The sequence below is a fragment of the Mycteria americana genome, chromosome 1, assembly GCF_035582795.1.
Source record: "Mycteria americana isolate JAX WOST 10 ecotype Jacksonville Zoo and Gardens chromosome 1, USCA_MyAme_1.0, whole genome shotgun sequence".
Lineage (NCBI taxonomy): Eukaryota > Metazoa > Chordata > Aves > Ciconiiformes > Ciconiidae > Mycteria > Mycteria americana.
Window position 1 is genome coordinate 192,919,269 of NC_134365.1, and position 27,960 is coordinate 192,947,228.

Sequence of the window (27,960 nt, forward strand, 5' to 3'; positions counted from 1 at the left end):
GAGCTTTTTAAGACAAGGGAGTTGATTGAACTAGGGAAATACACACACTGACTAGGAGACTTTCTTACATGATACAGAAATGGTTAAGGAGCATATGCAATCAGAAATTTCCTCAAGCAAGTGTTGTCAGAGATGTCCCAGGTAGTTCAGAATAATAAGAGATGAAAGTGCATTTCAGTCTGGATCGGGATTTTTCAACATTTAGACACCTGAAAAGTAGCCTGATTTTTTTTTCTTTTAAGCAAAATAGCAACAACCTTCTATTAATTTTAGCTGAGTGTTTAGTACTGTTGAAAAGCAGCCGATTTACTTGGCATTTAATGTCAGCTATCCTTAAATTTTGTTACTGATGTGGCTGAAATTTCAAGCAAGTTAAAGTTTTGGAACAGTAACTGTGCTGGTGTTCTAGGTAGCTCTTGCTTCCTGCTTGCCTTTTTCACTATGTGTGTCAACACTAAATGACCCATGGTTATTTTCTAAATCATCATCAGATTTTCCAAGTAGTTTGTGAGGTAAACTCATCTTTTCTTCATCTGTTTGACCTTTATTTATTGAAAGGATGGGAGACTCCATGGTCCTCTCTGCTGGAGAAGTTGCCACTTTTTCCAGAGATTCCTCCAGGTCATGTCTCAGTTCATCTTCAGAATCTTCAAAATTTCTGTAAAGTAAAACAAGATAATTATATTAATTAAATGTATCTTTGTTACAAGCCTTTCTCCTTTCAAGGCCTTTGAGATTTTTTTAAAACAACTTATAAAGAATATACAAGCTACACACATAATGTGAGCTGTTTCTTCTTTCTCCAAGAGATTGTTTACCTGTATTTATAAGGTAAGAGAACAGGAGTTGCAAAGCCGTGTTAATGCTTCTGCATAACATTTTTAATGGCAGCATTGGCATGTGACATACTAAATTACAGAATTAAAAGTTAAATTAGCAGACTCTGTAAAACAAGTAAGTTTTCTTCATTTATGAATTTAAGAGAACAGAAGAGGAGCTTTAGGCAACACAACCTGCCATTTCATGAAAACTGTTCAGTTGTATGGGGTTTTCTTCTGATGTGCTTGACTTACGTGTCTTCGTCATCTGATCTTGGCTCAAGTCTGCCTTCATCAACAGCAGCAGCAGAGTATGTTTCTGAATCATCTTCCTTGTTTTCTTTTGGAAGCAACATAGTTAATCTCCCTTCTGGAAAGGAAGAGAAACGTGCCTTGCCTTTATTTGTATATTAGCTAACTATAAAAGTGTAAGTAAAATAATAGCAAGTAAGTAAATGCTTGAATTTTGTTGTTGTTCGAATTACAACAATGTAAATACCATGCTTCGGTTACTCTTGGTCAGATGTGTTTTAGTCAGTGGTTTATAATTTCTGCTCAGTGGAACCTAGTGTTGTAGACCATGGTTTAGACCATATGGTTTGTAGACCATATGGTTTGTAGACCATAACCAAAGGACTATAAAAGTTCAGTAAGAAAGGCGATCTGTTGTTAGTAGGTTTATGTTCCCAATACAGGGATCTACATTTTCAGTGGAAAACTTAGGGGAGTACTGTTTGGGAAAGACTGAAAATTGCTGCTTGGATGTAGCTTTGGTTCCCTAAAAATGCTCACTTTCAAGACTGAAGGGCAACCCTAACCTGAAGGTAGGATAACAATGCTAAGAGTTGTTTTAGTATAAAGACTAAATTCTGTATGTGATCCAAAAGAAATCTGTCAGTTTGGGTAACACTGTGCTCCACAATGTCAGCTTGAGTAGCAGGGCAGAACTGGGTATTGAGAGAGTGCCATATTTTAATAAATGTAACTGATAAAACCAGCAGCAGTTAGAATACCTGTGTGACCTTATTCTTGCTTTAGCCCTATGAACTGCTGACATTAGTGAAAAGTGGTTTGAATTTAATTTTCTTTTTTTCTTTTTTTTTTTTTTTAATGCATAAGCTATAAAGCTAGTCTTAAGAGGGGAATTTAGCTGGTACATTTAGCTGGTTTAGCCTCCAGGATGGGGCAGTTTTAAAAGAGCTTGTTATACTATGAGAAAACATGTATGTGAGGCATAATTAGCAGGAGAGTGCTGACTGCACAGTTGCAAGAGAAAGACATTTCTCACGATCCATTAAAAATGTTGAAACTTGGCATGTACAATTTAGCTGGCTTAAAAGTCCTGTCATCCAATTATATGTTCAGTAGATTGTCAATTGTGCATAAAAACACAATGTCCGGTTACATTTACTGCATCTTTCTATGGAAAATATTCTGGCTTTTTTTGCTAACAACTTTGATGCAAAGTAAATGTCATTTTTAAAACAGTCTGTTACTTGAGGAAAGTGTGCTGCAGTATAAGTGAGTCTGAATCAATTTCAGTGTCAGCTGTATCAGCATGGACCATGCTGTAAAGTAAGTCACCACTGTAGTTTAAGCCACCATGTACTACTGTTTACAGCTGTTCTACAGAAATACATGTATTTGTATAAATGTTTTTTACAGGATTCTTCAACAATTGCAGGGGTTAGATCCAGGTTTGTGGTATCTGCCAACTTGCTGGCAGATAGCTTACCTCTGTCTACCCAAGAAATGAAAGAATTATACATGAAGTAATAGTCAGTAAGTAGGGCTTGCCCTTTTCCCTGCTATTGAAAACAGCAATGTCCTGAAAGAGGCCTTTCACTGCTCCAGGACAGAGAGCAGTGGCTGCTGGGACAGGCTTCCCATGTTTTTCTAGTTTGCCAAGTGCTTCAAAATGTTGGTTCCCATCACAGATCCTCTGCCAATGGTAGAAAAAATAATACGCTAAAGAAAAACTTCTAGAATTTACAGTAATAAACATCCTACCTATTTCCTCTTCAAGCTGGATGAACGACTCATTAGACAGCTCTGCTTTTGCTAACATGTTCAGGAGTGTCCCTGGTGGTGTTTGTTTCCACTGCTTCCTGTTTTCTGGGATGTCTTCAGGCAGAATAGCATGGTCAGCTGAAGAACAGGAAGGTTCTCAGGTCACAAAAGCATGACTGTGGCTTGGCACTGTCTTTTGTCAGTCAGACTTATTTCTTCATTTTGTGTAATGCTGGAATCCTGTTTCGTTTTTTTTCCCTTGTGGAATACTGAATATTTAATAAGTACTTGGTCTGATTGATACCATAGATAAAAAAATAGTTTGGGTTATTTGTCACTAAAAATTTTTAACACCAGTTTAAATAAAGTAAAAGATCAAGGAACTGCTTATTAGGCCTGGAATAGGCTGGTGCAGCTTCATTGAGGAGTCCTTGGTCAAACCCGTTGGCTTCTTGGGGCTGAAAAAGCTTCAAAGAAGTTCCTGTTTCCTTTGTGCCCTACGCTCTTTCATCTAAGGCAGAATGAACAAGAAGTAGCATATTAACAATATTCTGCTTTGTCTTCACTGTCCATGCAAACTCTTCAGGTTGTTTCTGTGTACCTAGGGTGTTGGGAGCATGTCGGAATGCTGGAAGAGCCCCTCGTTTGCAGCAGCCAGTCACTGGAGATACCTGGCTGCCTGGGAATATATGCACTGGTACTATAAGAAACATAGCAATTAGCTACTTCTGAAAAGGAGCATCACCACAGCCACACCTGTGTGAGGATGCACTTGTGACTGTATAGCAGCACTAGCGTGTGGAGTGGGAACTCCACCACGCTCTGGGATAGTGTTGGCAACTGTCTGCCTCAGTTCTTGTGTTTCATCAACTCAAGGCCCAAGAAAGTGGTGTGGATTAGTTGCATAGACTGGCATTTTTAGCCCTTGTTACTCAGGCCACAGAGTGATTCATAAAATGCAGCCCTCTTAATATGTATGAGCAGCACAACGTGATTGCAATATTAGACAGAGGGGAAAATGATGACTGCATTCTATCGTTTAACACATACAACAACCTCAGTTACTATGAAGTCCTGCAATTAAAAGCCTGCCAGATCACGTGAACGCTCTGGTATGGAATTGTTTTGGCAAAGGTCTGTAAGTAGTCTGGCCAAATTTTAGCAGCTCTCTACTTTCACTCACCAAAAACCAAAACTTTCTTACCAAGTTCATTTTCAGCCATAGTAGGACAGACAGAAGTGACATCAGCATCAGCTAAAAAATTCAGTAGTGTCTGAGGGGCTCCAGCTTGCCAATGCTTTCTGTTTTCTTTGGTATCACCAATATCATTGGACTCTAAGGGGAAGAAAAAGAGGAGGCAAAGTTATTTCATTTTTTTAAAGTAGATTTCAGTGTGATTATAATGCTATGTGGTATGATAAAGAGAGAGCTCATCAGATAAACTTGCTACAGTCTGGAGTTACTGAAATTACCTAAGTAATTTTCAGGATTAACACTCAGCGTTGCATTTCCCCAAGAAATACCTGTTTGGTGTCCAGATAGTTCTTCCAAAGCTCTGTCCATATGATCTTCATAAACTTCCACCAATTTCTCCTTAAGATTCTCACCACCCGGAAAAGTTAAAGTCTCACTGAGTTTATCTAGTACCTGAAAAAACAATAGGTTACTCTGGAAAGATAAAACAAATATGACACAATAACTAATCATTTCTCATTTTACTGTGTTTGCCAGCCATTCTCGTGTATGCACAGGCAAACTGTGTAACAAAAAGTGAAGCAGCAGAACTCAAAAGTCACACTGTGATTTGTGTCATCAGAGGGCTGCATGGGGCTCTGCAGAGAAGTGAAACAACAGAATGACAAAAGAGTGCTTTATAAATTAAGAATATGTATACTAGAAAGAAATTATATTTTCGATGTTGCTGTTACAAATATTTTTTTAAATCTTCATAGGTAGCTATTACATGTCGATCAGCTAGAAGTGTCATTTTAAAAAATGAAATCACATAATGTTGTCTGTAGTCTCACTTCCACTTTTTCTAAATAGCAGCTGGTTCATCACAATATTATTCTTGCTTTGTGATAAACACTAGTGAAAAGAAACAGAGATGTACTAAAACAATTTAAAACTCAAATTTGGCATTTGCAGACTAACTCAATTTTGAGAAGAGTTCTTCCCCTCAGCCCAATTTACAAAATGTAAATATCTGCACTCCTTCATCTTTTACCATGTGAAAGATTGACCCAGATATCAGCCAATTTTCTTCTAAACAATTATCCTCTTGAAGAAGGTCAGATACATACAATATGTCAACAAATCCTCAATAGGAAGCTTCATTGTAACAAAGGTAGAGGGTGATGGTAGTGGAAACAATTAAACCTTAGATCATGGAGGTACTGTCATGGTTTCAGATTACTAATGTAAATGCTTTGAATATAACTACAACATACCTGTGCTTCTTGAATGCTGTCTTCCTCAGGAACACATACATCTAAATTAATTTCAAACTTTACTCCTCCCTAAAGAAAATTCACACACTTCATTCATTTATTTTATTAAATAAAAACATTTCATTAAATTTACACAGTTTATACGGAACTACAAACTTCAAAATTATTCTTCTATTGAAAATAAATTTTATTTAACAATATTTTTCTTCTATTTAACAAGATCAAAGTTGAACAAATTGGACAAAAATAGACTTCTCTAAATATAGTTTATGGATATTTTCAAATGATTGCATCCACTTTTAATTTTAAGGAACGATGTCTTTGATAATCATTTCATTCAAATCCTTGCAATACACAGAGTTGGTTCGTACAGCTGGTTCTCAACCAGTATTAAAATTTGAATACTATACTGCTTCTGTGCAATACTTCACAAAAGCCCTTTAGTACACTTCACAATGATCTTATGGTCAGAAACCTTCCTGATACCTTATGTGCATTTCTGTTCAATTCCCATCCCCTCCTACAATTTAAAAAGCACTGTAGAGAATAATGTTTTAAAGCAAAATGTTAAAAAATTAGCAGCCTGACTTGACTTCACTTAAACTTTGAGTAAATATGAGTTTCCATACACTACTAATGCAGTTTGATACAATGATGAGTAGGTAGGGATTGATTACTGTCTGGGACTATCTAAAGGAAGTGTCCCTCAAATAATCAGAAAAGCTCTGTTATAAATGTATTTTCTTAGTGATTCCATCTTCCCATATAAACTTTTAACAAACAAACAGTAGACCAGCACTCTTAATTGACTCTCAAATAACTTGGTTTCCAGAGCTACTGTGGTAACACAATCATTCGAAATGTACAGATGTAAGAAGAAAATGGAAAAAAATACAACAATAAAGATGGATACCTTTGTGTTATGTTTCTTTTCTAAGATTTTTTGGGTTTGCCTATCCTGGAGTCTGACTTGTTTAAAGTTTTCTTCCATGTCCTGGAAGGAGGAAAAAAACCCAACTTTAAAATACACTCTTTGGAACCAGAATATGTGTATACCCTGTAAAAAAATACTTCTTTAAGTAGTAAACGTAGTCACTGATTTCCTTGTATATATATCTCTGTAAGAATATTCCATTTGTTGCCTTATTTAGACTTTAATACTAAAAGACATTATAATTCTGGCTTATCTGGCAAAAAGAAAAATAGGAAACCTTGCATAAAGTGCAAACCTCTGATTTTTCAAAAACCTATGTTTGGAGGATACAGTACTGTATCAAGAAATAAATAATACATCTTCTATTTTTTATGATCATATGCAAGATGACTCAGGCTGATTTCATTCTGGAAAACTTTGAAAGTGATGAAAATCAAGATTATAATGGAAACCTATGCCTGTAGAAAGTATAGCCATGTTTCATAGTATCTTGTTTTCTGGTAACACCTAAAAATATTTAATTACCCCTTTTCATATTCCTATGTCCTATGTTAGAACCTGTCAGGCAAAAGCAAAGTAAATAATTGTACGCTGCTCCTTCAGTGATCTGCTGCAATTAGGGCACGTCCTCAACCTCAGGTGAAACCACAATTCACAAATTTTACTTTTTTAAAATAGCTGTGCAGTTTCTCCAGCAGATGGAGTACCCATGAACTAAGGTGATGGCAAGCAGGTACAAAATCTAGTGTTTCTTTTTCGTTATCATGCATTTCCCATTAAATCACTGGGAATATAATTTCTGTCCTATCATGGCTCTGGCTGCCTATAACCTACTTTATCCCATCAAGTCATGTGTGAATTCATTTTAGTAAAAGCCAGATCCAGGATCCATGAAAATCATTGAAGAGAATCCTACTAGTATTGGCAGGTTTGGCCCAAGTTCCAGCTGCAGTAGTGTAGCAGTGTCTGTCACTGGTTTATGTGGAAGTCTGCCCTTTGCTACTGAACAAGTGCAGGAAGTCCTACACCACATGAGGCAAATCCTGACTGAAGAATCCTAGTAACTAGATCAGGGCTGTTTTCCCTTCAGAATAGACTAGGAATTTGCACACTGAGATTAATTTTCATAAATTGAGGTTTTCATTCATTTCACTTGAGGAAAAGTGGACTTGTTGCTGCAGAACTCCATGTGGTCTGGAAACCTCATCTGGTGTTCACAACGCCGGTACTGCAAAGGAGAGGTGGAACAATTCTGAAACTCCATTCCAGTAGCTGCTTGGGTAGTATTTGACAAGAAAGAAGCGAAGGAGCCCTGTAGCTGGAAAGCTTTGGCTCTGCCTCTTCCTTCCCCTTCTCCCAAATTTTTGTTTAAGTAAGGAGTCCACATAAAACTGGATTCTAACTTCCCACACAGTGCTACTCTGGGTTCTCATGAATTGCTATATCTTCTGCACAGAATTCTCATGAAGATTTGCCCTGTAAGTGGCTTCTTCTTTACTTCACTCAGAAAGCAAGGAAAAGAAACATACCACAAAAAGAAATTAAGTAAAAGTACACCTTCATATTTACAGATGAAAAAGAATTACCAAAACAAGTCAGGACTCAGCCAAAGAAACTTTCCAGGCTATTCATGAAGGGAACGTAGGGAGACTTTCACATACAGTGCAAGCATCAGGTGAGATTTGTCACAGAGTGAATGAAAAGACCATGCGGGACTTGCATAAAAAGTTCTGTTTAGACTAGGAGATGGTACTGATACCTGAAGTGATTCTTCTCCTGTTCCAGCTGTATCCTTGGTTTCAGACTGGTCCTCAGCTTTCCCTTGCCTCACAAGATAGGTTTTATCTTGTATCTTTTGATTCTCCTAGGGAATATTTTTGTAAAATGTTCATTTCAATTTCTAATTAAGTGTGTTAAGAAAAAGGAAATATGACTGTCTGTATGTTTGAGCTGTTACCTGGAGTACTCCTGCTCTGAATCTGAATTTTTTTATATCGCTGTGGTATTCGTCCCGAATTTTCTGCAATTGTTTCAGGTACTCCTATTAAAGAACAATAAGTTAGAATACATATGTATTACAAATACATACAGAAATAACACTAGCTAAACAAAATATTCTATGGATATCAAATTGTGTATATATGAGAAAAAGGGATCAGTGTCCTTTACTGCCAATTCTAAAGATTGCTTGGTACTTCCTATTACAGGACATTTTGGAGTTACAACTCTTCCAGACTTTATCCTTTTTGAAGTTTTCTAGACTGTTTCATGCTAGATTTTCCACAGAATTATATCTAAAACAGCTAATTCCAAGAATAACCTAAGGATTGAGTAATAACTCTAAGGTTGCAATCCAAAAATAGAGGACTGGAAATTAGGAGGACAAAAATGTATGTATTATTTATTGTATTGCAACCTGCTCCCCAAAATGAAACAAAACCTGGTAATCTTTTCTTGGAGAAGCTTCAACATTCCTATGCTTTGAAGCAAAAACTTTAAATTTGGCCAAAAGATAATTTTTGTGTTAAGCATACCTCTCTTACTGTTTATATGAGAGTCTATCCCAATAGACAAATGGACAAATCTGTAAAATTTCATTTTTTAGCATACTTAGTACAGACTTTGTGGATCTAAACAGCAGCAGTCTCTGAAGAATGTGTACGTGATGAGTATGTTCTTATTCCAAAGTCTGACCATTGTGTAGAAGTTAATATATTCATATTTATTCTGGCATTTTTTTATAAATCAAAGATAGAAAGATTAAATGTATTTACATATGTTCATGTAAGAAAGAAGTATCAGTTTGTTTTCTCTGTCACCCAAAAGCAAAACCAAAAGTATATAGTTTCTGTATAAAATAATCTCCAAAAGTTATAACATACCAGGGAAGTAGTATGCATCACATACTATTACCTGACATCCTAAATGCCATAGTAGGACTTATGAACAACAAATATACATACATGAATAATGCAGCATGTATGACTATTTTCTCGGATTGTAAATGTGAGGATCTATCATCCTCCAACATTAGTTTGTTCAGTGATGCAACTCCTCAAATCTCAGTAGAAGTTAAATCAAAATAAAGGCCATGGTTTATGAAATGATTATAGACATCAGCTTTTGTGCAAGTCTTCACCAGTTTATGTGAGATGGAACCAGAATGAAAACAGCTTATATTTTCCTAGTGGTCAGATGCAAAAGAATCAATACTTACGTAAAGAATACTACTGTCAAGGAGTGTAAGAAGACAGCTTTAAGCAGCTAAGGAAGATATTTCATTTACCTGTTCTTTCATTTCATTCTTTCTAGACATGTCCTGCTGATGGTTTTTGAGATGCTCTTCCTTTATTTTCTGCTGCTGTATTTGGTCATGATATGCATCAGCAGAGGATGGTCGCAGTCCCTATGGACATACAAATAAATCCCAGAGCAAAAGAATTTTCATTTAGAATCCTTTCCTTCAGTGCTCACTCAATTCACTCTCCCTGTGCCACTGAAGCATGCAGTAAGGCAAGTGTATATTTTTGGGGGAAAAAGTTATAGTAGAATTTTACATTGCTACAGTTTTTTATTAGAAAATAAAACCTCAAGATGAGCATTGCGGAGCAGATCAATGAATTCGCTAGAGCAGAACTTTCTACCTGTCAGTGTTACAGTTTGCTGTTAGAAAGACATCAGCTCATCTTTTGGATTTTCATTCAGTTTATTTTACAGATTTTATTCTATGATTCAGTATTTACTTACCAGCTGTTTTTCCACTTTAATCTTGTACTGTTGGGCTTCAAAATGCCTTTGAAGATATTCTGCAGGCCTGAGAGAAGAAAATTATGTTCATGTACTACATTTTATTTCACAGGCTCTGCTATCTTCTGCACAAATAATTCTCTGTAGGTTCTATCACATTTGACAAACAGAGCTCTCTGTACTAAATGAATATATAAATATGGATAAAATATGTATAAATATGGAACAACAGTAAAATAACAAAAAGAAAACATATCCACTTCAGGCATTCCCCTTCCTATTATTTCAGTTACATTAGCCTTCTGAAGAGTGCAGCAAAGTCCTTCTCCACCTTTTATTTGATAAATGGTATGTGAAAGTGTTAATGAAAATAAAGTTGTTTTTCCTAATCCTCAAAATGAGTGAAAATTGTCAGAATGGAGGTTGTATATTCAACAAGTTTTCTATTCCCTTTCTCCTCTGTGCCTAATTCTATCAGCCTAACCTTGTATTTATGTAGTTTTGTGGTTTCTAAATATTTACCTTTTTTGTGGTATAAAATTACCAGCAGTCACTTGTAAGCTCCCTGACTTCTATTTATTTAATTTCCTACCATCAGAATCCACTTGTGCCCCAAGGAGCCAAACTGAATTGACTTTGTCCTTAAATAAGGCACCAGAAACTCAGCTCAGACAAGACATTATAAAGCTGATGATCCTTCACTGAAACATTCTAAACACTGTCATTATTGAATGAAAATTAATGATTCAGTCAACCTTAAAGGAAGGATCTGAAAGTAGGCAGTATTAAATATTCCTTACTTTCCTTTCTCAAGGTTTTCAAAGCTCATCCACACCTAAAATGGCCAATCATGGAATGGACAGGCAATCTCTAAAGTAATAAAAAGGCTGTACCTCTACTTTGTAAGAGAAAGGCTTTGAAATAAACAAACTGCTGGAGAAAGGGTCTTTATATCTGAAACCAAAATATAAGCTCTGCAGGAAAAAAAACATTTTCATGGCCTGCCTGCCACTCTGTTCCCTCAAGTGGAGAACTGCTTTTAGTCTTTACATTGTTCTGATCCTGGTGGGAAGGAAAGACAGTGTTTATCCTTGATATAATCAGAAAGTCTCTAAAAAGCCCATGTTTTACTTCTCACCCAACAAAATGCTGACATTTGGGAGACATTCTGACAATGAAATTTCCAACATCAGGACAATACCTTCAGAGGGAACTTCTGGATAGACGGGAATAGGAGTTATGTTGTTGTGCAATAAACTTATGCAAAAAAATTATCAAAGACCAAGCAGAGAAGGAATTATACTGAATGAGCCATGTCCAGTGTTACCTAATCAGAAAGGCTGATAACTCAAAACACACATGACAGTTCGTTACTAATAAACAGAATGCGAAGGTTTACCAGTCGGGTGGTGGGGGTGGAGGTGCAACTTGTCCTTTTAGTTTATAGTACTCCTCAACTCTTTGGCTGATATGAGAAAGGTCATAATGTGCATTAGCTTTCCTCTGCAAGTTGTCAAGCTTATCATAGTAATGACCATAATGGCCATGTACTCTAATACTTTCTGGCCTTTCTGCCATCTTAAATCTGGAGCTCTGTGGCTGAAAATATAATAAAGGATGTTAATTTACCTGTTCTCATTTGTATCAGTACAAGTTTGAATTAACTTCCTGTCCTTCTCCCCAGTCTGAGTTGCATGGTAATATAGTCTACAGTATAGTTAGTGTAAGTTTTCCAAATCCTTTCACATATAACCCAGAAACTTCCTAACTTCTCAGGGCATATATCATCTTACCATTGTCTTTTCCTTTTCCTCTGTTCCATCAGCTCCTGTCATTAAGCAGCATCCCATATTGTTGTGTGAGTCAATCAGCATGGGGCTTTGTATTCTGTAGTGTCATTGCCCTAGAGTCACTTCATTGTTCTGAAGCCTAAAGCACTGAATTAATTCCAGGAGAATCTTATTTTGACATGCGAGAGCAAGGAGAATCTGGGAGGTAGTTTTGGACCGTATACACATTGAATGCTGCTTTCAGGGGAGCACTGTGCTACTTCATTTCACCATCTCTTTGATTACGTGCCTGTGGGAGCTTGCCTTTCATTTCTCAAAGTCCTTACTGTAATGAAAACATCCCTGTATTTCTACTTTGTGACAAGACTGTCTTTTCCATTTCTCATAAGAACAATGGAGAGAAGGTGATCATCTACCTGCCACTGCATGATATAAGTGTGGTAAGACATTCACAAACTTTTCCATGGTGGGAGACTATATGGTGTATGAGAAGAATGCTGAATTTTGCTTATTTTCTTACATAAATTAAAAAGCATCTAAGTATCCCTTCCATAGATGATAAATACATTAACTATTCTTCCCTGTTTTCCTTCTTAGAAACACTGAAAATAGGCTCATCTACCTATGGTATAGGCCAGATTACAGTAGAATATAAATTCATATCTATATAAGAAGAAAATTTTCCACTGCCAATAATGTTCCCAAGGAAGAGGTAACCTCAAAAAGTGTTTATCTTGTCCCTCATTGAATTAAGTTTTACAGTATGGTATCCAGAAGTATGGCAATCCCAAGCAATAGGGAGAACAAACCAGGCCATCTAAATAAATGTAAAAGGATTGAGAACTGTGACCAGTGAAGCAGGCGCCCTGGTGACACAAGCCATGGAAAAAGCTGAGGTACTGAAAATGCCGCCTTTGCCTCAGTCTTTACTAGCAAGACCAGCCTTCAGGAATCTCAGGCCCCTGTGACCAGCAGGGAAGTCTGGAGCAAGGAAGACATATCCTTGGTGGAAAAGGATCAGGTTAGAGAATACATAAGCAGACTGGACTGATGGGATGCACGAGTACTCAGGGAGCTGGCAGATGTCATTGCAAAGCCACTCTCTATTATCTTTGACTGATCATAGCAGTGACTGGGAGGACTGGAGGAAAGCAAATGTCACTCACATCTTCTAAAAGGGCAGGAAGGAGGACCCAATGAACTACAGGCTGGTCAGCCTCACCTTAATGCCTAGCGAGGTGATGGAACACCTTGGAAATGTGTTGGAATGGAAATAGAAACCATTTCCAAGCACATGAAGGACAAGGAAATCATCAGGAGTAGTCAGCATGGATTCACCAAGGGGAAGTCATGTTTGACCAACGAAATAACCTTCTACAATGAAATGACTGGCTTGGTAGACAAGGGGAGAGCAGTGGATATTGCCTACCAGGCAATTGCCTTCAGGGAGGCTTTTGACACTGTCTGCCATAAGATCCTCATAGAGAAGCTGATAAAATATGAGCTGGATGAGCAGACAGTGAAGTGGAGTGAAAACTGGATGAATGGCTGGACCCAGAGGGTGGTGATCATAATACGAAGTCTAGTTGGAGGCCAGTAACTAGCAGTGCACCCCAGGGATCAGTACTGGGTCCAATCCCATTCATCATCTTCACTAATGATCTGGATGATGGGTGAGAGTGGGGAAGAGTGCACCCTCAGCAAGTTTGCTGATAACACCAAACTAGGGGGAGTGGCTGACAGACCAGAGGGTTGTGCTGTCATCCAGAGGGACCACAATAGGCTGGAGAAATGGGCTGACAGGAACTTCATGGAGTTCAACAATGGGAGGTGCAAAGTCCTACACTGTGCACCGGTACGTGCTGGGGCCACCCAGCTGGAAAGCAGCTTAGCAGAAAAGGACCTGGGGGTCCTGGTGGACAACAAGTTGACCATTAGCCAACAATGTGCCCTTGATGCAAAGAAGGTGAATTATATCCTGGCCTGCATTAGACAAAGTATTGTCAGCAGGTTGAGGGAGGTGATCCTTCCCCTCTGGTCAGCACTGGTGAGGCCACACCTGGAGTGCTGTGTCCTTCTGGACTCCCCAGTACAAGAGAGACATGGACATACTGGAGAGAGTCCAACAAAGGGCCACAAAGATGGTTAAGGGGCTGGAGCACTTCTCATATGAGGAAAGGCTGAAAGAGATTGGACTGTTTAGCCTAGAGAAGGCTCAGTGGGATCTTATCAATGTATACAGATACCTGAAGGGAGGGTGCAAAGAGAACAAAGTGAGGCTCTTTCCAGTGGTGCCCAGTGACAGGACCAGAGGCAATGGGCACAAATGGAAACATTTTTTCACTGTGGAGGTGACTGAGCACTGGCACAGGTTGCCCAGGGAGGTTGTACAGTCTCCATCTTTGGAGATATTCAAAAGCTGCCTGGACATGGTCCTGGGCAACCAGCTCTAGATGACCATGCTTGAGCAGGGGCACGGACAAGGTGACATCCAGAGGTCCCTTCCAGCCTCAACCATTCTGTGATTCTGTGAATCCTGAAGCAGCACATTCAAAGTATGACACTATGCAAGTATCCCTGCAACCCTGCAAACTGTTTGCTTCATTTGGATGCTGAAAGAATATGGGAACTCATAGATCAAAACACTGTAGATGAAATTCTGCCTTTGATTACAGCAGTGCACAGTGAAAGGAAACTTAACCTTCCTAACTTAATCCATCTCTGGATTTGCATTGGATATGCACAAATGTAACTATGAGGAAAACTAATTCCTATATTCTGCACAGGGCCAGTATTATCCATAGGTAGTGTAAGTGACTGCTTGGTGGATGCATTTCTGGGAAGTCCACATTCCCTACCATCAGTGAATCTACCGTAACTGCAGTGTGCAATTACTGCTGGGAGCTCCCAGATCCTAAATGTGCTTCGCTCTGTGTCCACCAGCACCCAAGGCAGTACTATATGCTCTTGAATATAAATGTAAAGGTATGAAGTGATGCAAAGTAAAAGGCTGGACACAGCATACAGCCGATATCCAGCCTGAGGAAAGAAGGAGGTGGAAAATGAGTGAGGGACACAAGTGGTTGTGAAGAACTGGGGCTTTCTGCTGTAGGGTTTGATCCCGGTTTGTTGTAATAAGTATCTGAGGCAAGGGCAGTGGGTGCTAGTGGTTTTGCCCATGAATGGGCTCTCAGAAGGGTTGAGGTAAGAGGATCAGTCTATTTGCTTCTATAGCAAAAACGCAAACACAGAGTTTATTTGCCTTTGTGCAAATGTAAATGCAAAGCATGCCTGACTCCTTTTGTTACAAAGGACCATACTGAAGCAGCCTAAATTCACTGTTTCCCACTTAGGCTTTCTAAAACACCTCTTCTGAGGCTTCAGGAGTGTTTAGTGTAGGCATTAAGTTAAATTTAATACATCTTAATGAGGCCTTTTAAAGTGTCTTTTCTAAGAGCAGGAATTTTGTCTTCTGAAGATGATTAAATATTACAAGAATGCAGATACACAGTACCTGAAAAATAGGCTGTTGCCCTCTTGAAGGAGGTTTCCATTCATTTCTTTGACATAATTCCTGTTTTGTGACAGGCATGACCATTCCAGATTCTGGAGAAACTTGGTCCTGGACTCTCGTTTTTTGAAGTTTATATGCTTTTTAACAATAAAAGATTAAAAGGTTACATTCTGTGCTCTCTACATGATTAATGATCATGTAGTTGCAAACCATAGTAGGGTGCATACACCTAACACTGACAGGTTGGGCTAACAAACACTCCTTATGTCCTTTCATCATCATCACCATACTACACACTTCCTAGGCATTCTGCCTTTCATTCTTAGAATGACATGCTTTTGAAAACATTATGATTTGTCACACTCATGTAAAGTGGATCTTATTGATTAGTTTTGCAAAGCACACTGAATAAAAGGGAGAGCTCTATAAACTAGAATGCTGATTTCAAGCTAGTACCAAGAACAGAAAACAGGAGGTCTGATTCTTAGGCGCAGATTTCATTGGAGGCTAGGTGTCTACCTCCTTAGGCACTCCCTTTCTAAACCTAGACCTCTGTATTCTACAAATCGCTAGACAATGTTGTAGTATTTGTGACATTTGGAAACAAGGGCTGAAAAGTGAAAACTTTACCTTATCAGTTCCCTATGTAGAAGAATAAAAGTACAAAACATTCCAGTTTGGTCAGTCAGTATTTTGCAAGTATCTTAGCTGCAATAATGAAAAGTAGTGTCCTTGCTAGGATTAAGTAGTTTCTAAGTGAGTTTTAAATCTTTCCTGAGTAATGACTGTGAGAGTATCATGTCTGGGAGAGAAAACATATGAAAATTATGAGTATACGACCATAGATATTTTTAAAAATGCCTAAGTGATTTAGGTGTTCAGGTGCCTCTGTCCAAATTGCATTGGTCCTGAAGGCAGATAAATCTCATTGAAAGTCATTTCCAAAATAACATGGGTTCCTACACTACTGAAGAACTTTTCTTTTGGGGGAAAAAAAAAAAGTCCATAGTGTAGTTAAGTAACTACATAGGTTTATTTTCAGAAATCTGTTTAAACTACTTTAATACTTCCAAAGATAAATTTAAGGAATAATGATGATATATGGAAGAATATAGAATTAGGAAAAGGTTATGCTGCCAGAAACATGCCAGATGTTCAGCAGTTCATACGGAGATAACTATTTAGTCTCATTCACATTTTCTAAGAATGTGCATACATAATCTGATCTATCAATGAGCACTAAATCCAAATAGAGTTCATTGTCTCTCACAATTTAATCTAATTTATAATATTTTGTAAAATATATTTTTATTATTTTGTAAAATACCATGGAGCACGTTTTGCAAGATTTTTGCATTTTTGCACATAGCTTGGCAAAATTAAGTAAGGATGTTTTTCATGTGACAGACCTAAACTGCATCTAGACCAAAGCCTCTCAGTTTCGTAAATTCTATTCTTAAAAGAATTAAGATTAATGTTTCAGCACTTTCCTATGGCAGCTTTTCTAGCTGAATGTTGCTAATAAGCTGGTCTTAAAGTTGTCTTTTCCTGAACAGGACAGCGATGCAGTGTCTGGGGTGAACGTTTCTGCTGTTGCAGTTCTCTCCTCTTTTTATTTTTAACTTTGTGCGAAACTCTTGTATCCAAATGTGCAATAAAGACTGCTGGAGAAAGTTATAGCCATCACGTATATCATAACTAACAAATGTTAGTGTAGAACTAATGTTAAACAATATTATTATCATTACTTTGTATCCGCTTGGCTCCAGACTGTGATGCTGAAGGCCTTTTTCTATGTATCACAGTGTGACTGAGTTCTTCCTGTGTTATCTATAAGAAAAAAGGTAGCTGATAGAACTCTTTATACTACTTTGATACATATTTTTCTCTCAGCAAGCAGCAGTACAGGTGCTTACCTCAGGGGGTAAATACCTGAGAACGAGCTCCTGCAAGAAGGGCTTCCTTAGAATAGAATTGATAGATGGTCGATCTCTTGGAGATATTTTAAACATCTGGGAAATTAATATCCTCAGATCATATGAATAGTTGGGAGACACTGGGTGAAAACGTCCTCTGCAGATCTTCAGCACCAGCTGGTGCAAACTATTGCCTTCAAACTTAATCAATGAAAACAGTAAAAGGAGGACAGTAAGTACTACTGGTTGGAAATGACGGACTAGACACCCCAACTTGAAAAAAGGTGCTTGCTGACAGAAGCCCTGTGCTATGCAATCTCTTCACAAATCCCTTCTTGCTAACCATAGTTTGCTGTGGAAAATTAATATAACCACTCTCTGATTGTATTTTGTGGTTACAATCTCCTCATTTCAGTTGCACGACTTCAGAGGTCCTATAGCTTTTGTACCTGGAAGAGTTTTATTCATACTCTGCTGTCATACAGTTAACACAGAAGCAATTTTTCCAGAATGAAACATGATTTATTTTGCCAAAAGCTGTTCAACAGAGACCTGCATACATACTGTCTTCACAGTGTTCACGTTCAAAACCTCAATCCACGCAACGTAGCCTCTGCGTTCTGTGTTCTCTCAGCAACCAAGGTACAATCCTGATTTTTAACAACTGACACCACTCAAATAAATCAGCCCTGTCAGTTCAGCAGATCTCTTAACAGGTCAGCATCAATGCAGTTTTTAGGGCCTTAGCCAGGCAAAAATAATTTTCAAAGCAAGTTCTTTCTAAAATTACCATTTTATTTACGTGGCTATTTTGAAGGTGGTGTAACCAAATTTTGCCTTAGCTTCACTTGCATTTCCTGTCTACATCAGCATCTAGTCCCTGCCTTCAAATTAAAAAAATGGGCAGCAATACAGAAGAAAATACCTAATATTCATAAGAAGTAATATTAATGTTTTCTCACTTTGTGAAATCTGAAATTTTCCTCAGCAGTATCCCTTTCCTCTCAGCTCAACACAACTGCTTTCCCTATCAGTGCTGCTCTGCCTTCTCCCACATTCAAGCTCAGCAAAAGGTCAACTTCTGCTGGGCCCAGGAATCTGATCCTTTGCCTGTTGTTGGGATTAGTCTCTGCTGTGTTCCCTTCTCCACATAATACTCACAGGCTGATGATTATCTGAGGCTCAGATCAGGCTGATGACAACACAGCTTCCTGAAGATGCTATCTATCTTAGTTATTTTCTGACATGAATATGCTTCCAAACAAAACAAAACCTTTACGAAAATGCTTCTGGGGACTCAAACTGCTTTCTGGGAAAATGTGGGTTTCAAACTCTTTAGTAAGTATAGATTGGTATTTTCAAATAGAAATGAGTAAAATTATATGCCTAAAGGCTAACCTTGAAGTTTGGCTTTAATTCTTTCCATTGTTCATCTGCCTTTTGAAAAAGTTTAGTACTTTTTAAAGAGTAAATATATGTTCAGTGTGTGCATACACATACACACATATATGTATGTTGTAGGAATACAACATAATGCATTGTATTTTAGTATGCACAAAACAGACACAATACAAAAAATTAAACACTAGCAGTCATTCTTTAATATCAATAAACAAGCTGAAAACAATTCTAGCAGCTGACTATGAATACTATTATGACTACAGTTTTTCCAGGCTGTCCACTATCTTTTTTAATAATATTATAATGATCTGGTTCTATGGTACTTACAGGATGCTTCAGTGCACATAGCTCATAAAGCACACAGCCAAGAGACCAAATATCTCTGTGAATAAAAAGTAATTAAAGTTTCAGGGAAAAGACTATAATATATTCATACATGCAATCAGTACCTCTTCTCAGCTCTCAAATTTATTAACATTGTTCCATCACAGATTAATATTGGTGCAACTTTTAATTTTTCTTAAGATGCACTGAAAAGAACAACTAGAAATTTCTTTTTAGTTGTGGTACCAATGTTTCTATGATACCTAACTAGGTACTATCATTATCATTGGAAAAGCCACATGACATAAAGAATGCCTGCTTAATATTCCTAGCAGGATGAAGAGCAAAGCTATCTCTGGATGACTTGATAGTTAAGGAGACAATAAAGGAGTAAACTGGTGTGAATAGATTAGCCCTTAGGGCTGAGATGCTAGTCTGGGCTCCAGAACATTTGGTGTTGACCACATCCACCACACAGAGAAAGGGGTCTAGCCCACTCAGCTCCTGACTTTTCAGTGCTTCTCAACTGGTATTTTGTGTTAAGCCTGAGTGAGCCTTTATAATTCACAGACCTATTTGTCTTTCCTGCAGGTGGCTACTGCAAAGTTCCAGAATTGCCAATCTAGCAGCTTTCATTTTAGTGTAATTTTATAAATCACAAATAAGTGTATAAAAAATTCATAAACTTGGAACTGAAAAGATCCATACTTGCATTGGTTATTACATGTTGGAAACACAGAGAGAAATTTAGTATTTGATGGAGGACCAGATAAAGCAAAGGAAAAAAGTCTATTTTACATTTCATGCCACTACTAACAAGGAGTATTAAAAGAGAATGAGATTAAACTTTAAGTTTAAAGTACAAGTAATTTTATAATAACAAAAAATATAATTATGTTAAGCCTGTAGATGAATCACAACAAATTCATGATTGCTATACTCTGGACACTGTGAGTCAAAATACAACTGACAGTGTTGTATAGTATAACATAGTTGTTGTATATGATTGATGCACCTAATTATTGTACACAATAATACAAAACTTCACAAAGGGTGACATGAAATTCCTGGTGCCCTGCAGAAATACTGATTTAAACCATGATATTACTAAAATAAGTTCTCTCGTACCTGCATGCCCTCATGCACAAGCATATGAAGGAAAGACAGAGACTTACGTTTTATTGTTATATGGTCGATTTTCACAGATCTCAGGTGACAGATAATAGGGGGTCCCTACACAGGTATGAGCAAACTCCATAGTGCTAATGAAACACAATAAACAAAAAGGCTTACACACTGAAAAAGCTTACAAGCAATTGAACTAGAGGCTTCTCTGCCCCAGGTGAAAAGCCCATGGGGGACATTATTTCTGCTCTCCAAATAGTTGAATAGTGGAACACTCCAAGAAAAACTAAAGTATTTCCCAGTTCTGTGTAAAAATTACCAACAATTTTAATGGTGGAGAGTGTTTGCACTTCAACAGAAGGCACAAGAATTCTCTTTTCCCCACTTTTCACCAGCATTGTAATCAACATTTTCAAGGAATGTTTATCATTAACACAGAATTCTGAAAGCTGTCAAAGACACTACAAAATATTAGAAGTCTCCAACATACTCACTGAAGTAAGAATATGGGAGGTGGTAGTCAGTCACGCAAGCCAGAAACAGTGGAAGGAGGAAGTGCTGTGCAGAAACTAAAGGACGAGTAAATGAATTCCAGTTCTATCTGGTGCTGACTTGTGAAGGTATAGCCAAATAGCACCAGTTGGATTAATTTAACTTGCTTTTAGATATCTTCTCTGTGGATGTCATCAAGAGTCACTGGGAAGTCAGTGGAGAGGAAAAGGTACTCACAGAGTATGATTCCTCTACACTCACTCACTCTATACTAGATGTCAATAAAGTTGTAAGTTACACTCTTTATAGAGTATATGAAGTCTGAGTGCCAGAGGTGCCACAGACACCTAACTGCAAGTAAAAGTATTGGACATGATCTTGCATTTTGGAGAACAGAGATGAAAATGCCTTTGTATACCCCAAGAGAGGAGGAAAAGAGAGCCTTAGAAACTTAATTCACTTGTTACGTGAGGAAAAGTACTATCAAGCTCCAATTATTTTGTTGTATAAGCCTACTAAATACCCTTTAAAATGCCTGTACTTGGACATTCAAATTCTGAGGTTTACTTCCTATCTGCTATGTACTATTCTGCTGTGTAGGAGAAATCCTTAAAGCAATTATCCCCAGAACACTTCTGAAGGTAGGCACTTTCTGCATAAGTAGTTTACATGTGGAGAGTTGAGGCACTGACAGTAGGTCTATGCTCCGCAAAGGAACACACCCCAAAGGTACGAGAGCTAGCAGAGACTGCAGCTAGAACAGCGACATGGCATATCCCTGGACATGAGCAGGCTTGGATCAAGATACTATCCAAACATGCTAATCCAATATACTCCAACTCTCAGCAAGACTTCCTAGCTCTGATGCACCACTGAACTGGCAAGGTTACGGAGGCCTAAATCCAAAGCCAGTCTGATGGGGCCTTGACAGAAATTACATGGGCTGTATGTCCATGTGAAGAATGCATAAAGGTACCTAATGCATGTACACAGTTTAAGTACATCTGAAGGGAATGAGCAAATTGTCTATGTTGGTGAAAGTTATCTGTTCACTTTACTGTTGCCGCATAGACAGAAATGTGGTTAAACTTACACTGACTTAATTTAGGGATAAGAGAAGTTTTAACAAGTGAGTTGCAGCAGGTGTAGTACAAAGCAACTGAGAAGGACTGATACTAGAGGGACAATCTTCAAAATGATGAACAGAGGAAATTACCTTTCCACACAATACCTAATTAAATTGTGGAACTTCTTTGCCACAATATCCTGCCACGGTCAAAGATAATCAAGCGGCTCCAAAAGAGATCAAATTCAAGCATTGTCCTGTTGTTAGCATGCCCCCTGGCATGTTTTGGCCACACCAAAAAGCACTCTCCTTGATGATACCTGGCCACTATACAGGATAGGCCAACCTTGTCCCCAAAGTCAGTAAAGATAAGGCCACCCTCTCTGGGAGAACAGAGTTTATCCATGTTCTCTCTGGGAGAAGAGAGTTTAGGATGCAAGCCATGCCATGCCATTTACTCTCAGGCCCAGAGAGTGGGTTCTGGCCCTTTTTTAAAAATAAAGGCACAGTCTTGGAGGACATGAAAAGAAGATCTGTACAAACTCTTTTCTTATACTCTTTCCTAAGTTTTTAATGCTCTTCACTTTCTTTTTTATGATTTGTGATTATCAACAGCTGCAAGAGCAGGAGCTCTGCCTCCAGAATCTCTTTATGTCAGTTCCACAGAGAACAGGGAAAGACTGAGGCTTCCCCACCCTATGTCCTAGACATAACAGAAGTCCAATTACTAGGCTAGATACATCTGTGGTTTCATGCAGGATGGCATGTTCTAGGATAACAGAAAAAAATGTAGTGTCAGACCCTTTGTATCCCAGACCTCTTGAACAAGCACAATCCACAAACAATTTGCGCATTCAAGTTGCATTCTGAACATTCAGAAACAGTCCTATTTGGTGTAGGTCACAGACTAACTAAAAAAGGTGCTTACCTGTTCAACTGTCTTGCTATGCCAAAGTCCCCAAGCTTTGCTACCTTTCCATTATTGCTAAGAAAAATGTTCTGCAAACAAAAACAAAACTGGTATGCGAAAATGAAACATGGCAGAGCTTCTTAAGCATATTTTTTACAAGACAAAATCACCCCCTCTCCAGTACCAGTTTTACTACCTGTGCTTTTACGTCTCTGTGTAAAATCATCTTGTCGTGAATATGCTTCAAGCCCAGGGAGATCTGCACAAACCAACTCAGAATCTGCAGTGAAAGTTAAAGGGAACAGATATCTATAAATGTGTGTGACTCTAATGTCCAATGGGGCATCTTACTGAAGTATATAAAAAAGACAACAACTGAATCTAGTATAGGTAGAGCATATACAATATAAAATAGTATGAAATAATATTTTTAAAATTAATGCCATAGACTTTTCCTTTCCTTTTTTAGTGCTATCACAAAACTAAATGGAAATAAATACCTGCTCCACTTTCCTTATCCCCATCAAGTTTTTACTGACTCTGACAGGATGAGTACTTGAACACGGACTGAAGAATCACATCAAAAGACAGTAAGAATACTAGACCTTTATTTAGAAATGAGTGAGTTCAAATAACAACTAAGACAGATTTGGGAAGTGTCTTCTTAATCCTCAGTGGTGGAAGTCATACCACCCAGTTATAATATTTGTAGTCTTCCTGAATGTGGTCCAGAAAAAAACAGAAACAAAGGATGAAGGACTGAAATGTGGTGAAATAAGGGAGCTATGAAGAAACTTGCATAATAAGCAAGCACAGGTTTATCCTTTATCCTTGACCCAGTACAGCTCTTAAACATATATTTAACTTCAAATATACATGTGTTTTATTGAATAAGGACCTTTGGACTTAATTCAGAAACAAAAGTACAATGTGCTTATATGCTTCTCTATTTAGGAAAATTGATAGTCATGAAAGACTTTGATTCAAGTAATAATCTTCTATTTAGTAATGCTTCACATTAAGCAGATTATTTCCTGAATAGGGCTGATGCCACAAATGAGACTTTCTTAGGCATACATTTGAAAATACAAAGGTATTTTAACAACGTTATGTTAAATTGGGCAATCTGCTTTCCTTTCATGATTGGCAGATGTATCTTTAGTTTCTATAATTCATTCTTCTCTCTGTACTTCCTCTGCCTTTCTTTGGATATGTATTACTCTGTCTCATTGTCAAGGGGTTTGTGTGTGTTGGTTCTCTCTTTTGTGTTTCCATGATCTGTGGTTTTGTCCTCTCTTTATGTCCTCTCATGCTCCCCCTCTGCTAGTATGACTCCCAATAGGATCTTAAAATTCATTATTACTGAACCAGTAATTCACTTTCAACTGACTTCTACACTAAGGAGTTCCGCCTGTACCACTAAAGCAAAAAAAAAAAAAGTCAGAATACTTCTTTTTTTTTCCACTTTTATGCTTTAGAGTGTATTTCCACTAACAGGTTGGATACTATCTACCTAGTTTCTAGGTAAATTTTGATTGTACCTGTAAAAGTGGAAGACTATGCATGATTAAATAACCTCAGGGTTCAGTACACTAAGTCCAATATGTAAGAGAAAATTTCCTTCAGAAAGTTAAGAGTCAGTAAAAAAATAAAGGGGTAAAGTACGAAATAGTGGGAAATTCTGTTTCTGTGAATTGCAATACCTATCATACTCACCTATTTACAAATTAAAATATATGTGAACACGCTCCAAAAGCAGTCAGAATTCTGGGCATATTTCTCTGTGCTGGTTTAACAATTTAAATGGCATCAGAGAAGTCTTGACCCACATGAAATGAATGAGAGATTTATCACTGACTTCAGGATAAAGCAGGATACAAATAGCATAAATGAATAAAGAACTCATATACAATATATCCCCCCATAATTCTAAAACACAATTTAAAAGAAAGTCTTTATGGCTTAGTAGGTATACTACTAATACAAGGAAAAAGTGCATCCACAATGGAAGGTGCAATGGGAGGGAGGAGGGATAAAAATGGCATAAAAACACTGCTAATGAATTAATTTAAGATCTTAAACCAGTGTAAAAAGCAAACTCTAAACTCCCACTAAAATTACCAAAGTTTCTTTAAAACATCCAATTATTGTAACACTCCAGAAAAGAAACAGTACTGGATAATTCAAACCACACGTTTTACATAATGTCATTTCCTCTAAAGATAACTTCTTTCACCTGGGCCTCGTCAAACAGCACTCCATGCTGCATATTTATCCGCTTCATTAAATCTCCACCATCACAGTATTCCATCACAATATATAGCTTGTTCTTTTCTGAAAGGAAAAGTATAATTTTTCCTTTATTCCTTTATTCCTCATTATTACAGCAATAAATTCTTTTTATTTTATATGGTCCTTCTTTTAAAAAGGAGTAGTTAATCCTCTATCTACTCCTCCATTTCAAAGAGTAACTTAGAAAAAATTGCTACTTCCACTGAAACCTGATGCAAAACATGAAAATATATTTAAATGGACATGAAAATATATGAAAATATTTAAAAAGACATGAAAATATATTTAAATGGAGATTCACCAAAATATTAAATACATGAGAAAACCCCCAAGAAACCACACTGATAGAAAGAAGACAGATGTTCTTACAGGCAACGCTTAGCAGAATGCTTCATAACTGGGATTGTTCCCCAATAATAACTAAGTATACAGTTAGGCTTAGGGAAAAGGTTAAAAGTAGACAGTGTCCAACAGTAGAAATAAACAGCATGGGCTACTTAATATGGAAACTCACCCTATTCTTACCCCTCTGGGGTCAGAAGACTACCATATTTACGTGTCCCTTAAAACATTTACAGTCTTGATCACAGAAAACAATTTGAACACAACCTGTAACTATAGCATCCATTACATAAGCCATTCCTTATGACAGATGTCAGCAGGAAAAATAAATATAGGGAATTAGCTTTTATGGAGAACACACTTCCTTCTGTCTCTTTTGATCCTGAGGAATCCTGTATCCTTGAGTGATACCTCAAAATATGGCTCAGGACAAAAGGGCAACAGGACCTGTTTCCTGCTATACTCAAAAGTTCTCTTCTTCTATTGAAACTCCTGGAAAAGTCTCATAAAACACTGGACTCCTATTGAAAGTCAAGACTAAAGTTCAGCTTAAGCAATGCAGACACCCCAGGATGTAGCATTCATGCCATAATACCTTAGATCCCCCCCCACACACACAAAGAGGGCAAGTGATGACTGAATCTTATAACTTAGGAGTTGGGATGTGTCCCCACTGGTAAGTAAGGGGTTGGAGACAGGCTTAAGGTTGGGCAATATTAACAAGCTAGGTTTTGCTGACTTCCCCTCCTATAATCATAAATAAACCAAAAACGTTAAGAGTAAACCTTGCAAAGAGGCATAGAAGGTTACGATATTTGCATGCTTCATCTTGGCCAGAAGAATTACTTCTTTCTGAGAGGCTTCTTTTTCTTTCACAGGCACCTACGAAGAATTAAGAAACTATATGCTAGCAATGATGTATTTAACTCTTTTCAAAATAGTTACATTGTTATCAAACCATTCCCACAAACACAAAAAGACTGTGTACCAAGGTGATGCAGAAATATTAGAAAATATGATGTATATATAATGTAAAATATCAATTTGCAGTGTATGCTTGGAAATATATTGGAACATTACCAACATAAAACCACATTATGACATTTTACAAACAGACAAATGTATACCTCTAAACCTTTTAAACAAATGCTATTGCTAAGCTAGCTGATGAATAGAGTTAAACTCTGAAGTTAAACTTCCCTTAAGTATTTGAAGAGTAAGGGTCTAGATGACTCTGTATTCTTAATATGGGTGATCTCAAAAGAAAAAAGTAAGAAGAAAAAAAGTCCTTTTATTTTACTGGTGTTATGAGTTCTTGCAACATTTCAGGCAAACTCTTTGCCCTGTTACATTAAATGGAAAACTTCTATTTGCTTCATTGTGATCACACTTTCATAAATATTACTTCTTAAAAACTCATGCCTCTGAATATCCATCCATCAAAATGTCCTCTTGTATTTATAAAAAGTTTCTTACCCTCATCCTTAAGAAATAATTTTGAAATGTAATCCTCAAAGATTCAAAAATCAGAAAGTGAATGAAACACACTCTACCATATTAAAAAGTCTTATGACTTCAAAGTATTTATTTTCTGTATCCAGCTCCTGATTTTTGAACGAGTAGGATCCACAATAATATTTTATTAACTCCCATTTTTCTGTTTTGCATACATCAAAATCTAAGATTAGAAATGCATTTTTTAATTGGTCATGAGCATAGAGAGAAACTTTTTTATTTACCTGCCATTACCATCATATCAATTTTTCTGGGTTTGAATCTGGAAGTTATACAGCTTTTTTCTAGAACTGATATATAAAAATTCATTCTTCCATTATAATCCTCTAATACATTAGAAATTCACTAGTGTGGCCCAGAATAGCAAAAGGCCTGTCAAAAGCATGTAGGCACTCATTGAAATTGACTATTGAAACCCCTGGATTGAAATCAGGGGGAGTTTAATTGCCTGTCTTTCTGGAACTAGATGTAGGAGTGGTATTGCTCTGATACCTGAGCTAGTCACACTAACCTGCCTCTGCAGTCAACAGAAAGAAAGAGAGCACTTTTATGGCCTGATACAGCTCATTCTAAAACAGAATTCTAAAATACGCACAATCAACAGCATCCTAAAAATACATATTTCTCTTGTTCTCCTAGAAAGGGAGTCTAGTCAAGCAGCTCAGATGCTGACAGCTACAGAATGGACATTTAAAATTAGATGAGATGAATCAAACTGCCATAAACATAAATGAGAATTGGAAAGACTCCGTTGTGAATTACTCACATCTGAAAACATGGGGAAAAAAAAGGAAATGAAAAAGTTTAGAGAAATGTATCACAAAATTGTGATTTGTTATTTCAGTGGCAATAGTTTCATTGTAGTTGAATCATCTATTATAAAATTTGAATTAGGTAGTGTCACGCATTGTTAAGTAGAGAGAAGTTTTGAAAAGAACAAAAATGCAGTAAAAGGTAAACACTTAATATCAAAATACGTATTTCATCTATGCTTGTAAAATCACCAAATTAGCAAAGAGTACAGTCTTCGGAAAGTTTGACTCTGTATAATCGAGACAGAACCACAAAGGAGATAAAACATAACCCAAGTTCATACCCTAGCTAAATACAATTAGCACAATCAGGTAAATAACTACAGTTATCATCCAGGTTTTGTTGTTTTACCTTAGTTAAATTGATCTCTTTGATAACACACTGCTCATTATCTGCTTTTCCTTTTGCCAAGAATATTTTGCCAAAAGATCCTTCTCCAATTTTCTTAATGATTTCATATTTATCCATGATGTCGTCTTAACGCAGTGTCTAAAATAAAA

General features: G+C 37.3%; 1 protein-coding gene across 1 annotated transcript; it reads right to left on the reverse strand.

Moving 5' to 3' along the window:
- Nucleotides 1-405: 405 nt before the first annotated feature.
- On the reverse strand, nt 406-27,928 carry NEK5 (NIMA related kinase 5). Its single transcript, XM_075491997.1, has 22 exons — nt 27,812-27,928; nt 25,918-26,014; nt 24,735-24,832; nt 22,695-22,778; nt 22,517-22,587; nt 20,081-20,167; nt 18,909-18,963; nt 17,181-17,381; nt 17,013-17,085; nt 15,265-15,401; nt 11,360-11,559; nt 9,961-10,027; nt 9,500-9,619; nt 8,171-8,254; nt 7,973-8,077; nt 6,193-6,273; nt 5,280-5,348; nt 4,353-4,497; nt 4,033-4,164; nt 2,829-2,966; nt 1,074-1,188; nt 406-658 (listed from the first exon to the last, which is right to left on the reverse strand). The coding sequence occupies exons 1-22, from the start codon at nt 27,926-27,928 to the stop codon at nt 406-408; spliced, it is 2,529 nt and encodes an 842-aa protein (XP_075348112.1).
- Nucleotides 27,929-27,960: the final 32 nt, after the last annotated feature.